The sequence below is a fragment of the Littorina saxatilis genome, linkage group LG7 (assembly GCF_037325665.1).
Source record: "Littorina saxatilis isolate snail1 linkage group LG7, US_GU_Lsax_2.0, whole genome shotgun sequence".
Lineage (NCBI taxonomy): Eukaryota > Metazoa > Mollusca > Gastropoda > Littorinimorpha > Littorinidae > Littorina > Littorina saxatilis.
This window is the reverse complement of record NC_090251.1, coordinates 47,114,580-47,128,510: the sequence shown is the minus strand read 5'-3', so window position 1 is coordinate 47,128,510 and position 13,931 is coordinate 47,114,580. Positions and strand designations below refer to the sequence as shown.

The 13,931-nt window shown below is 42.5% G+C and overlaps 1 protein-coding gene and 1 long non-coding RNA gene across 2 annotated transcripts; both read left to right on the top strand.

Moving 5' to 3' along the window:
• Window positions 1-3,136: 3,136 nt before the first annotated feature.
• On the top strand, window positions 3,137-8,259 carry LOC138970367 (sodium-dependent glucose transporter 1-like). The gene is made up of 4 exons (XM_070342826.1): window positions 3,137-3,267; window positions 5,244-5,394; window positions 6,209-7,200; window positions 7,606-8,259. Exons 1-4 carry the CDS (start codon window positions 3,148-3,150, stop codon window positions 7,813-7,815), a joined length of 1,473 nt encoding a protein of 490 aa, XP_070198927.1. The 5' UTR covers window positions 3,137-3,147; the 3' UTR covers window positions 7,816-8,259.
• Window positions 8,260-12,548: 4,289 nt separating this feature from the next.
• On the top strand, window positions 12,549-13,931 carry LOC138970366 (uncharacterized). The gene is made up of 3 exons (XR_011456910.1): window positions 12,549-12,656; window positions 13,255-13,389; window positions 13,787-13,931. It is a non-coding gene; the product is annotated as an uncharacterized lncRNA (long non-coding RNA).

The following is a 13,931-nucleotide window of genomic DNA, read 5'->3' as shown; positions in this document are numbered from 1 at the left end:
TTCGGATTAAAAACAAGCTCTGAAAATTAAAAATATGAAAATTATGATCAAAATAAAATTTCCGAAATCGATTTAAAAACAATTTCATCTTATTCCTGGTCGGTTCCTGATTCCAAAAACACCCCCCGCGGGTTAGGGGGAAGAATTTACCCGATGCTCCCCAGCATGTCGTAAGAGGCGACTAACGGATTATGTTTCTCTTTTTACCCTTGTTAAGTGTTTCTTGTATAGAATATAGTCAATTTTTGTAAAGATTTTAGTCAAGCAGTATGTAAGAAATGTTAAGTCCTTTGTGCTGGAAACTTGCATTCTCCCAGTAAGGTAATACATTGTACTACGTTGCAAGCCCCTGGAGCAAATTTTTGATTAATGCTTTTGTGAACAAGAAACAATTGACAAGTGGCTCTATCCCATCTCCCCCCTTTCCCCGTCGCGATATAACCTTCGTGGTTGAAAACGACGTTAAACACCAAATAAAGAAAAGAAAGAAAGAAAGATTCCAAAAACATATAGATATGATATGTTTGGGTTAAAAACACGCTCAGAAAGTTAAAACGAAGAGAGGCACAGAAAAGCGTGCTATACAGCACAGCGAAACCACTACCGCGCTAAACAGGCTCGTCAGTTTCACTGCGCTTTGCACGAGCAGCGGACTACGGTCATTGTGAAAAAATGCAGTGCGTTCAGTTTCATTCTGTGAGTTCCACAGCTTGACTAAATGTAGTAATTTCGCCTTACATGACTTGTTTGGTTTTCTTGTGTGTGTGTTTTGTTTGTTTGTTTGTCTGATTGACGTTTCAATTCTTTATTTCTACCTGATGTTTATTTGTCATAAGAACCCTTACTTTTCGAAGTCTTTGAACTGTGTTAGAAGAGAGAATGAAAGACAAAAAAGATGAAGAGAGTTTTACAAATCCAAAACCTGCTACATCGGCAGCATACAATGTAACTGCAAAGACATTTATATGATATGTTTCAACAATAGCAAGGCTTACATGACATGTTTCAACAATAGCAAGGCTTACAGAATATGTTTCAACAATAGCAAGGCTCACATGATATGTTTCAACAATAGCAAGGCTTACATGATATGTTTCAACAATAGCAAGGCTTACATGATAATATTATGTTTCAACAATAGCAAGGCTTGCATGATATGTTTCAACAATAGCAAGGCTTACATGACATATTTCAACAATAGCAAGGCTTACAGAATATGTTTCAACAATAGCAAGGCTCACATGATATGTTTCAACAATAGCAAGGCTTACATGATATGTTTCAACAATAGCAAGGCTTACATGATAATATTATGTTTCAACAATAGCAAGGCTTGCATGATATGTTTCAACAATAGGAAGGCTTACATGATATGTTTCAACAATAGCAAGGCTTACATGAAATGTTTCAACAATAGCAAAGCTTTTCAACTATAGCAAAGCTTACATGATATGTTTCAACAATAACTGGAGTTTCTTCTTTTTGCTGTCGTTCGTCAGAGGATAGGGAAACTTTCAGAAATGTGGCCTTTGGTGAAGAAAAAAATGTCCATGCAAACTAGAATTTCTGTCCAGTTATGAGAAGAATATAAGTTTCTTTCATGGCACTAATACAAAATAAAAATAAAAGCAAAACCCATAGGCGATACAGGTTCGTGAATTAAATGCTTCCTGGTGTTTGACATTATTTATATATTTAAACAAAAAAACAAAAAAACGGTTTGCAACAGAACGTCTTTCATGTCTGGTCTGGTAACCTTTTTTATTTTTCTTTGTAGTCCGAATGTACTGCGGGGGAAATGGCCAAGGTTATGAATACAGCAGCCTTGAGATCAATGTTGCGAGACAAACAAAGCACAGAGAGAGAGAGAGAATGAGAATCTACCCTTCACGGGGTCAGCACAAAGAATGATTGGGTCAAGGCCACTACCAAAAACAGCAAAGGGTCAAGGCAAAATGAAAACCGTCTGGTACTAAATTTGGATTATATTTTTGTGTTTGCCTCTCTGACATTTTGTGCATAATACGTATCTGTCTGCCATTTGCTTACTTATTTTTGATTACAAACTGTACTTGAAGACACCACAAGCCATAGGCTTGTTGTTGTTTTCATATCTACAGAATTAATGTATGTAAATTTCATGTACAAGTAAATGAAAATAAAACATTGTTTAAACCAAAGGACATCCGTGTCACGGTCATGGAAAAAGAAAACACGAGGTCGTGGCAAGACCAGGCCGAACGACGACGTAAAGTGGCACGCAGCGTCTGTGTCTGCTTGTGCTTCGTTTGTCAGGTACGTTTTTCGTTTTAAGTAATGATAATTGTAATCATCTAAGGCATTTTGCTTTCTTCAGTAGGGCACGGTAACAGCAAAGACAGGCACCGCCTTCTTTTAGTTTAACCTCTCGTATCGGGGAGAAATTCGAGTAGCCTACAGTGCAGTCATCAGAATCGCAATGCCATCAATCTAGTTTTGCTTTGACGAATAGGATGTGGTGACGACGATAAAAGACCACGCCTCTCTGGACCTGCATCCATTTACCAGCGCTAGTGTTAAGAGCAGTGCAGTCAGTCAAACTTTGCTGTGTCCAATAGGGAATGACGACTGAAATGATAGGCCCCGCCTCGAAGGACCTTCATCCACTCAGTCACCGGCAGTAATGAGAAGAGCACTGCAGTCAATCAAACTTTGCTTTGTCCTGCAGGGTTTGACGACAGAAATGATAGGCCCCGCCTCGAAGGACTTTCATCCAATCACCAGCAGTAATGAGAAGCACAGAGCAGTCAATCAAACTTTGCTTTGTCCAATAGGGATTGACGGGCAGCAATGATAGGCCCCGCCTCGAAGGACCTTCGTCCACTCACCAGGAGTAATGAAAAGCACAGTGCAGTCAATCAAGTTTGGTTTTATGCAATACTGAGGAATTGACGGCAGCAATGAGAGGCCCCGCCTATAAGGACCTGCATTCTTTCACCAGGAGACGTGAAAAGCACAGTGCACTCAACCAAGCTTTGTTTCCTCCCATAGGGGTTGGTGGCAGCAGTGAAAGGCCCCGCCTCTAAGGACCTTCGTCCACTAACCCTAATCTGAAGCACAGTGCAGTCAATCAAGCTTTGCTTTGTCCAATAGGGATTGACGGCAGCAATGATAGGCCCCGCTTTCTTGGACCTTCAGCTCATCACCAACACTGACGTGCAGCAGGCCTCCGCCCTCTTCACGTCATTGTCTGCTGGTAACATGGCTGGCTCGCTCCTGGTCGGGCTGGTAAGGCTAAACAATTAATCTGTCTGTACTTTCTTCTATTTCTTCTTGTGCGTTCGTGGGCTGAAACTCCCTCGCACACTCGTGTTTGTACACGAGTGGATTTGTCCGTGTATGACCGTTTTTACCCCACCATTTAGGCAGCCGTACGCCGCTTTCGGAGGACAATCTTTGTCTACTGTAAAATGGCCGACAGATTGGAGAAACTTTCTTTTTGTTTTATTTTTGAGTGTGTGGGGTTTTTTTTCTCAATAATATAAAGAGATCTTGAAAACAAGAGATCACATTGTTAGTTAACAAGAACAAGAACAAGACCAAATACTTTATTGTCTGTCTTCACAAAACGGAAATTTGGCTTCAGGCCTGCCGAGAGTGTTTGCATTCTCGTCAACTGCGTTTTAGTTCTACACTACTCGTCATAAAAAAACCTATACAGATGCGTTTGAGGGCAGATCTTTCTGATGAGGCCGTTTATCGTAAAACCAATTATATGACTGGAAAGGCCGTTTATTCCTCTAACGTATTCAGAAAACAGATTGAGTTTACATGACGTAGTGTCGATACAGTGGTACCTATACAACACAGATACCCCACAGAATCAAATTCGCAAAATCAAGGTTCCCGCGTTAAAATTGACAAAAAATCAGAACTGCAAAAACGAAACATATTTAGCATGTCCTTATACAGAACAATCAAATCTGCATCCAAATCAGTTAGTTTTGTTCACATATCTTGTCTAACATGGACGCTGTGGCATGCTGAGCGGTGTAGGTGTCAATCCTCTCAGCAGGCATAAAAGGTAGTTTTTGAAGCCGTTTTAGCGGGTAATGAGACAAAAAAATAGTACATTTAAGTAACTCGCCAACGCATTGCCTTCAAACTTTCGGAGATTTGTGCTAACACATGTTGTAAAGTACATACGGAATTTCAAGTCATTTGAGACATTAGGTCTGCTGTTATTTGTCATGTCAGAAAAAGTTCTTAAATTTACCGTAGGTTTTTGCTGACTAATTGAAAAAAATTAATTTGTTGAAATCTTCAAGAATAATGACAGATGCGCCACATACTCAAATTTCATGTACATATTTTATCAGACATGGGTGGGATGAGGATTTCAACGCGAAAGTAGTTTTTAAGAAGTTGACTCATTCAGAGCGCTGAGCGCAAATGTCGGCCTTCGGCCTAGGCCTAGAAAAGCTCACTGCCGACACGCTTAACTGATCAATGGCTCTTGAAAAAGCATTTTCCAAGAATGTGTGTGTGCGTTTAAACAAGTGCGCTGTAAACAGCCATTGTTGAAACTGTATTAAATTTAAGCGTAAATTGAAACTTTCATTTTTCAAAATGCATGCTAATTTTTTTTTCTGTTCAATCGGACAGGGTACATTTTTATTTTTAAAACTCTTTCTGGTATGTCGCATAACAGCAGAACTAATATCTCACATGACTTGAGATTTCGTGTGTAGTTTACGACATGTGTTAGCACAAATCTTCGAAAGTTTGAAGGCAATGCGTTTGCGAGTTACTCAAATGTACCATTTTTTGTCTCACTACCCGCTAAAACGGCTTCAAAAACGGCCTTTTATGCCTGCTGAGAGGATTGACACCTACACCGCTCAGCATGCCACAGCGTCCATGTTAGACAAGATAATTATGTGAACAAAACTAACTGATTTGGATGCAGATTTGATTGTTCTGTCTAGGGACATGCTAAACATGTTCTGATTTTTTTTTCGATTTTATCGCGGGAACCTTGATTTTGCGAATTTGATTTTGGGGGATATCTGTGTTGTAGGTTCCACTGTATTGACACTACGCCATGTAAACTCAATCTGTTTCCTGAACAAGGTAGCGGAATCAATGGCCTTTTCAGTGATATACTTGGTTTTACAATCAACAGCCTCATCAGAAAGATCTGCCCTCAAACGCATCTGTATAGTTTTTTTATGACGAGTAGTGTACATTGTCCATTGTTTTAGTTGTATGACCTCTTCAACCCGTCATTGCTTCTGATTGGTGGTATGCTGATGATGGCTGTGACGTCAGCCGTAACTCCGTTCTGCTCCCTCTTCGGTGTCATGGTGGTCGTCTGCTTTCTTACAGCTACTTTTGCACAGATGTTTTGCGTCGGTAAGTTGGCTTGAGTGTTCAAACTCGACAGAAATCTAGGGACTTTTAGAGATCACCCATGACAGTTGATATCTCTCTCTCTCTCTCTCTCTCTCTCTCTCTCTCTCTCTCTCTCTCTCTCTCTCTCTCTCTCTCTCTCTCTCTCTCTCTCTCTCTCTCTCTCTCTCTCTCTCTCTCTTTTAATTCTTTTTCAACATGACTGTATAGTGAATTTTGACAGCTTATCTCTAATGTTTGACGTGTTTTTTTCAACTTTTCCAGTTGATGCTTCTTCTTCTTGTCGTTTGCTGTTAGATCGTCAGTCCGGACTGCAGGGCGAAAAGTGCTGTTAATCTCCAAGTCCTCTCTGGGGCCGTATAGCTTCTTTTGTAGCGCTGTTCCAGTTGATACAGAAATGATTAATATTTCTTTGGAACTGTGTTTTGCTGAATGGTTAACCACGCTTCATGGATCTTTTTTTCCCTTTTATCTTTAGCGGTACTTCTAAGAGCTATATTTCTGCCCAGAGATCTAGCCTAACGTCTACATCATGGCAGTATATATTTTGTTTAATCTCAGCCACTTCTTATTCAACGGTTGTTTTATTTGTTTGCACACTTCTGTGCAGGTTTGCAGTCAAACATTTAACGTTTTCAAAACCATCACTTCTTTTGACCTGCTAACTTTTGTTACACATTTCATGTATGTCTTGATTTGATTTCATTGAATTGATTAGATATACATTTAGCGCACCATTAACGCCATCGTCTTCATGAGCTTGGAGGCTGGTTATGCACGCACACGGACCTGATTGTGTTGCATCTGGTCTGTGCAGCCGCCACGACAGAAGAGGTGCAGACCTGGGGAGCAAAGGCGTCAGAAACGGCGTTGCAAGCCACGAACTGCGCATACGCTGTTGGTGCTGTTGCGGCTCCCTTGATCGTCGAACCTTTCCTGGCCCCAATAAACGAAGCTGCGGGTATCAGTGCAGCCAATTATTCAGTTCTGGATCCAAGAATCCAATTTGCGGGACTAAGTGGTGTCAGTGATTCATTTCTGGATCCAAGATCTCAAGACGTGGGAAATACTTCTTTCTACTCAATCAAAACTTCTTCAGAGGTGAGACTTAATGGTTCTTTCTACTCAAACGACAGTGTCTCAATGCCCTCGGTGCCAAAGACTCGAATCCATTTTGCTTTCAGCATTACCGCCGCCCTGTCTTTTCTTGCCTCCATTCCTCTTCTCGTCGACTTCATCACAACGCGGCAGGCAGCGAGAAATGACAAAGAAAGTTTGGGATGTGTCAAAGCGCTAGCCGAGAAAGAGCACCGGGCAAGCCGCAACGACTACCACAAAGGCCGACCGAACCTGCCTCGGACGGCTTACCTGGGAACTCTATTGTGGGTGTGCGTCTTCAACGCCGTCTTCCTTGCCGTGGAGATTACCTTCCCCTACTACCTGCCGACCTTCGTGGTGTTGCAGCTAGGCTGGAGTAAGTCTCGGGGCGCGCTCGTCACCTCAGCTTTCTGGCTCGCCTTCGCCGGATCTCGCTTCGCCTGCATGTTCCTCGTGCGGATCTTTCGTCCAGCTCAGATCCTGGTCAGCTGCTTTTCTCTCATGGTTCCCTCGTTCGTGGCGTTTCTTCTGGCGTCGCTATGGCAACTAGACTGGTTGGTGTGGCTGAGCAGTGTCACGGCTGGTGTCGCTACCTCGGCTGTTGTTCCCAGCGGATTCTCGTGGGTGAATGACGAGCTGATGCCAGTCACTGGGAGAGTGACTTCTGTTGTTTTACTCGCTGCCAATGTTGGACCTTTGCTTAATCCTATGGTGAGTAGTAGTAGGGGATTGCATGTTTGTCCTGGTGGGTTATTGATTGGTGTGCCGTGTGTGTGTGTGTGTGTTTGTGTGTGTGTGTGTGTGAGTGTGTGTGTGTGTGCCGGTGTGTAAGTGTGTGAGTGTGTGTGTGTGTGTTTGTGTGTGTGTGTGTGTGTGTGTGTGTGTGTGTGTGTGCATGTGTGTACGTGCATGCGAGCGTGCGTACGTGCGTGCGTGCGTGCGAGCATGCATGCGTGCGTGTTTGCTTGCGTATGTGTGTGAGTATGTGTGTGTATGTGTGTATGTCTTTGATTGTGTCAGTGTGTTGTTTGTTGTTTGTTGTTTGTTGTTGTTGTTGTTTCACTAAAACAAACTATTAAAAACACACTCGAAATCACAAATCTTCATTGGTTTCAGGTTTTAGGTCACATGATGGAAAACAGCGGCGCCATCTGTCTGGCATACGAACTGGCAGGGGAAGCAACTCTGTGTGCTCTGATCTTTCTGCTACTATTGCTCTTTTCTCGAACGTACCTCCGCACGAACTATGGCAGCATTCATAACGATGACGTCACCCAAGATCTTCAGCCTTTACTCTCTGTTCCGGAAAGTGTACAGAAGGGATAAACATCTGGCCTATGTCAAGCATAAGAAAACAATAACAATGTACTCACCAGAAACATTGACAATCAAACATGACCACGAATACGTACAGACGTGTTTGTGTTCCCCACATGTTTGACTGTCTATTTTTTTGGTGAGTACATTTTTATTGTTATCTTGTTGCAGTCTCTTGTTCTTTTTATGTCAAATTTACTTCACTGAACTTTGCTGAAGGGCTCAAGTGAGCACAGACTTTGTCTACGGAAAAAGAAAAATGAATTTCAGATTACACTTTTTTGTTGGTAGTTTGTCTTGCAGATTTTGGGTATTGGATAAAAGCTGTTGCTCACATTGAATACGAGTACTGTTAGCACAGCAATACACTGCTGCAACATTGCAATCAGTGTGGTTCCGTCGCTCCTCGTATGTGGAAGGTTGACGCCTCACACACAAAGGCCAGTTGGTGTCAACACGTATGTGCGATTGCTACACATGATGGGCAAATAAATGTACGTGTCATGTCTAGATCTTAATGTATTGATCGAATTCAGCGCCTTCTCCACTAAGTTCCTTTTTACGATCAGTCAAATTCTGACTGTATGTTTTTTCAATAGACTGTCATTGAGAGGGACCCTGGGGGGTGTGTGTGTGTGTGTGTGTGTGTGTGTGTGTGTGTGGGTGGGTGGGTGTGTGTGTGTGTGTGCGGCGTGTGTGTGTGTATGTGTGTGGGTGGGTGGGTGTGTGTGTGTGCCAACAGGTACAGGCGCATGAAATCACATGACAAAATATAAGCTCAATAAAACCGTTTAAACACAATCCCTCTTAAAGGTACTGAACTTGTCAAATCCAGGTGCACGGAGCCCCTGGGGCTTTTAGTCATACCTCAGGCAGCTATCCGTTAGAAGAACTACCAAGTTTCATTGACTTGCACCCAAAGAGTCAAGAACTGCGATTTTTTTACGAATTAATTTCGTACTCGGACCCGGCTGGTCTTGGCCTATTTTTGTTATCTAAATTTAGATCAGGTAGATCACCACATGCACATCATGCACAACTGAAAAGACACGTCACTAGAAAACTATGTCAGACGTCATCATGAGTTTGTGTAAAACAAAATGGAGGCCGGAATCACTCAGTTGAATCGAACTCCGACCAAACACCACGTAATAATTATTAGGTTAATTTATGCACTCGCGTGAACAAGAAACTGTCGAGCTTCACAGATGTCGTCGTTGGGTAGTTTTGGGTTTGTTTTACTACCATAGGAGGATTTTTGAACTGTAAATGCACTCAGCTGCAACAAAAACGCAAAACGAAGGCTGTGAGCTGCACTATGCCTTTAACCTATAACCTTATGGACCCTACCCCTGCGCATTGCGCATTGCGCATTGCGGAGGGGTCAGGCATCCCTATCTATACTCCAAAAATAAAAAAAATATGGTAAAACAACACCCCTACCCAACCACCAACAACACCCCACCTCCCCACCCCACACCTCACCACCCCACCCCCACACCCCACCCCCAAGGAGCAAAATGAGCAAACCCATGAGGGCCAGATCCTACATCTATATATATATATATACGACTTGTGTCTGTGTGTGTGTGTGTGTGTGTGTGTGTGTGTGTGTGTGTGTGTGTGTGTGTGTGTGTGTGTGTGTGTGTGTGTGTGTGTGTCCGCGATGCACGGCCAAAGTTCTCGATGGATCTCTTTCAAATTTGGTGGCCATATTCAGGTACACCCCGGACACAACCTGGTCGATGTGATATTTCAACACGTGCTCTCAGCGCAGCGCTGAACCGATTTTGGTTTTTCTCTGGATCCATTCCCAGTTACTCTTCCTTATCTTCTCCAGTGTTTTCAGCGTTTATCTCCCTTCCTTCGTGTGGCGTCAATCCATATTCCCGTTACTACGTTACTATTTTTAGAATGTCACTGCACTGTCCAGAACGCTTTCCTTGCACGCGTAAGTTGTCCTCACTGTAAAAGTGCAAAGGTGGAATCAATTTATAGCCACGCGAAAAATACACTGTCATCTATCTCTATATATTTATATATATATAGATATATAGATTTATACGGCTTCTGTGTGTGTGTGTGTGTGTGTGTGTGTGTGTGTGTGTGTGTGTGTGTGTGTGTGTGTGTGTGTGTGTGTGTGTGTGTGTGTGTGTGTGTGTGTGGAGGCAACACCTGTGGATTGTAGAGTTCTGTTTGTGATGGGGTCTGGCGGCTTTTGTCTACAACTTACCTGTCTGTATGTTCTGGCCTTTGAGAAGCCATAACAGTTAATATAGGGCTTAGAAATAAGCTCTAAAATTCTCAATCCCGTTTGAGAGGACTTCGCCTTCAAAGGTGATTGTGGTGAACCGCCACGCTGTCTGTCTCTGTCTCGCGATTCACCCGGCTTCGCCGGGTATTCCTCCAGTCCTATATACGCCATCAAAATGAGCAGAGCACAAGGGTCAGATCCTACATGCTATACTACTCACACACACACACACACACACACACACACACACACACACACACACGCACGCAAGCACGCACACACACACACACACCCACACACCACACACACCCACACACACGTGCATCTGTTATACGGTGTAAAAGCTTGCCAACAAAAAAGCTCATTCAACAGGACAGATGTTGGGTGAATGCATTGCACTTGAATCACCCATGAAACGTTTCCAACATTTGTGTCGTTATTGTTTGTACATTGTTTTTTCACAGAGCTCTTTTGGACCCCCATGGTTATTCGCTCTTCATATCCACTTCCCATACGTGCAAGCTTAGGCCAAATAGAAATATATGTTGGTTTAGGGTAACGTGACCCAAAAAGATAGGTTCGGTAGGTCGGCTTTATTTTCCTGTTTTACATTTCGTCAACTTTTGACTAAATGTTTTAACATAGAGGGGGGGAATCGAGACGAGGGTCGTGGTGTATGTGTGTGTGTGTGTGTGTGTGTGTGTGTGTGTGTGTGTGTGTGTGTGTGTGTGTGTGTCTGTGTGTGTGTGTGTGTGTGTCTGTGCGTGTGTGTGTAGAGCGATTCAGACTAAACTACTGGACCGATCTTTATGAAATTTTACATGAGAGTTCCTGGGTATGATATCCCCAGAATTTTTTTTTCATTTTTTCGATAAATGTCTTTGATGACGTCATATCCGGCTTTTTGTAAAAGTTGAGGCGGCACTGTCACACCTTCATTTTTCAATTAAATTGATTGAAATTTTGGCCAAGCAATTTTCGACAAAGGCCGGACTTCGGTATTGCATTTCAGCATGGAGGCTTAAAAATTAATTAATGACTTTGGTCATTAAAAATCTGAAAATTGTAAATAAAATTATTTATTTATCAAATGATCCAAAATTACTTTTATTTTATTCTTCATCATGTTCTGATTCCAAAAACATATAAATATGTTATATTCGGATTAAAAACAAGCTCTGAGAATTAAAAATATAACAATTATGATTAAAAACAAATTTCCGAAATCGTTTTAAAAACAATTTCATCTTATTCCTTGTCGGTTCCTGATTCCAAAAACATATAGATATGATATGTTTGGATTAAAAACACGCTCAGAAAGTTAAAACGAAGAGAGGTACAGAAAAGCGTGCTATCCTTCTCAGCGCAACTACTACCCCGCTCTTCTTGTCAATTTCACTGCCTTTGCCACGAGCGACTTGCTTCTTAAATTTAGTCGATTTTAAAGGAGGTTACCAGGGGCGGATTAGGGGGGGGGGGGTTACAAGGGTTCCGGACCCCCCCCCCCCCCCCCCCCCGGCTGTCAAAAAAAATTAAAAAATTAATACTAACCTTAAAAGAAATAATGAGTGGCTGCTGACACCAGTTGATCATGTTTAAAATCAAGGATAAGCCATAAATTGTTCATAAAATAGCTAAAATTCTTCAGCTTCTGGGGGGCAGACCCAGACCCCCCAACGGGGCCTTCCCATGTACCCCACAAGGGGTCTACCCCCTGGACCCCAGGTTGTAACCCCCCATATGGCTTAACTGCTCCGCCCTTGGTTACTTCCCTTAGTCTCGGTATTGTTCACAAAATGTGCCAAAAGTCTTTGTTTTATTTGAGAAATGAAAAAAAAGTCTTAGGGTCTGTGGCAAAAAAATAGGGTCGGTCGGGTTACCCTAAACCTATAAGCATTTTTATTTGGCCTTATCAACTTTGCAAAAATGCCGAAGCCGTTGTATTAATATTGAGTTTCATCGGCGACAGATCTATACATCATGCACGTTATTTTGAAGTTATGTATTATGCCGGTTCGTGTATAATGTTCCCTACAACGCGACATTAATAATGTGCATGTGTTTAGAAGACTGACTGTTCATATACCATATGAACATAATCATGTCCCAGCTGGGGATCACGCATTAAATGATACACGGCGTGTTTAGTCAAGTATTCAAGAGTACATTGTGAAAGCTCACTTGGAACACAGTGAGTATTTGTCTTTGTCACAAATGCTTTGTTTGTTTGTTTGTTTGTTTGTTTGTTTGTTTGGTTGGTTGGTTGGTTGGTTGGTTGTTTGTTTGTTTGTTTGCGTGTTCGTTGGTTGGTTGGTTGGTTGGTTGGTTGGTTGGTTGGTTTGGCTGGTTGGTTGGCTGGTTGGTGTGTGCTTGAAGACACCACCATAAGCCATAGGCTTGTTGTTGTTTCCATATCTATAGAACTAATGTATGTAAATTTCATGTACAAGTAAATGCAAATAAAACATTGTTTAAACCAAAGGACAACCGTGTCACTGTCATGGAAGCAGAAAACACGAGGTCGTGGCAAGACCAAACAGAACGACGACGTAAGGTGACACGCAGCGTCTGTGTCTGCTGGTGCTTCGTTTGTCAGGTACGTTTTTCGTTTTCAGTGTGATTTTTTGTCGATTTTTATTTGGGCCCTTCCGTTTTTGTCCAGTCGATTTTGAGGGTACCCTTTTTTGAGCGGCGGTCACTTGATCCATGTAAAAGAAATCTTTAATCCGAAAGTAGGTGATCCAGTTAGTCAAGTGAACGGCCTTAACTGGCATGTAAAGTTTGGATAAAATGACACGGGAATTAAGGCTTTCATTTTGGTCCGAATTCTGTTGCAATAATATTTTGGCGAAGTTTAGTTTTGCTTTGACGAATAGGATCTGGTGACAACGATAATAGGCCCCGCCTCTCTGGACCTGCATCCATTTAACAGCACAAGTGAAACGACCAGTGCAATCAATTAAGCTTTGCTTTGTCCAATAGGGATTGACGGCAGCAATGGTAGGCCCCGCCTCTAAGGACCTTCATCGACTCACCAGCAATACTGAGAAGCACAGTGCAGTCAATCAAACTTTGCTTTGTCCAATAGGGATTGACGGCAGCAATGGTAGGCCCCGCCTCTAAGGACCTTCATCGACTCACCAGCAATACTGAGAAGCACAGTGCAGTCAATCAAACTTTGCTCTGTCCAATAGGGATTCACGGCAGCAATGATAGGCCCCGCCTTCTTGGACCTTCAGCTAATTACCAACACTGACGTGCAGCAAGCCTCCGCCCTCTTCACGTCATTGTCTGCTGGTAACATGGCTGGCTCGCTCCTGGTCGGGCTGGTAAGGCTAAACAATACATCTGTCTGTACTTTCTTCTATTTCTTCTTGTGCATTCGTGGGCTGAAACTTCCTAGCATTTTTCCGTGTATGACCGTTTTTACCCCGTCATTTAGGCAGCCGTATGCCGCTCTCGGAAGACAATCTTTGTGTACTGTAAAATGGCCGACAGATTGGAGAAACTTTCTTTTTGTTTTATTTTTGAGTGGGTTTTTTCTTTGTGTCAATAATATAAAGAGATCTTGAAAATAAGAGATCACATTGTTAGTTAACAAGAACAAGAGCAAGACCAAATACTTCATTGTCTGTCTTTACAAAACGAAAATTTGGCTTCAGGCCTGCCGAAAGTGTTTGCATTCTCATCGACTGCGTTTTGGTTCTACATTGTCCATTGTTCTAGTTGTATGACCTCTTCCACCCATCATTGCTTCTGATTGGTGGTATGCTGATGATGGCTGTGACGTCAGCCGTAACTCCGTTCTGCTCCCTCATCGGTGTCATGGTGGTCGTCTGCTTCCTTACTGCTACTTTTACACAGATTGTTG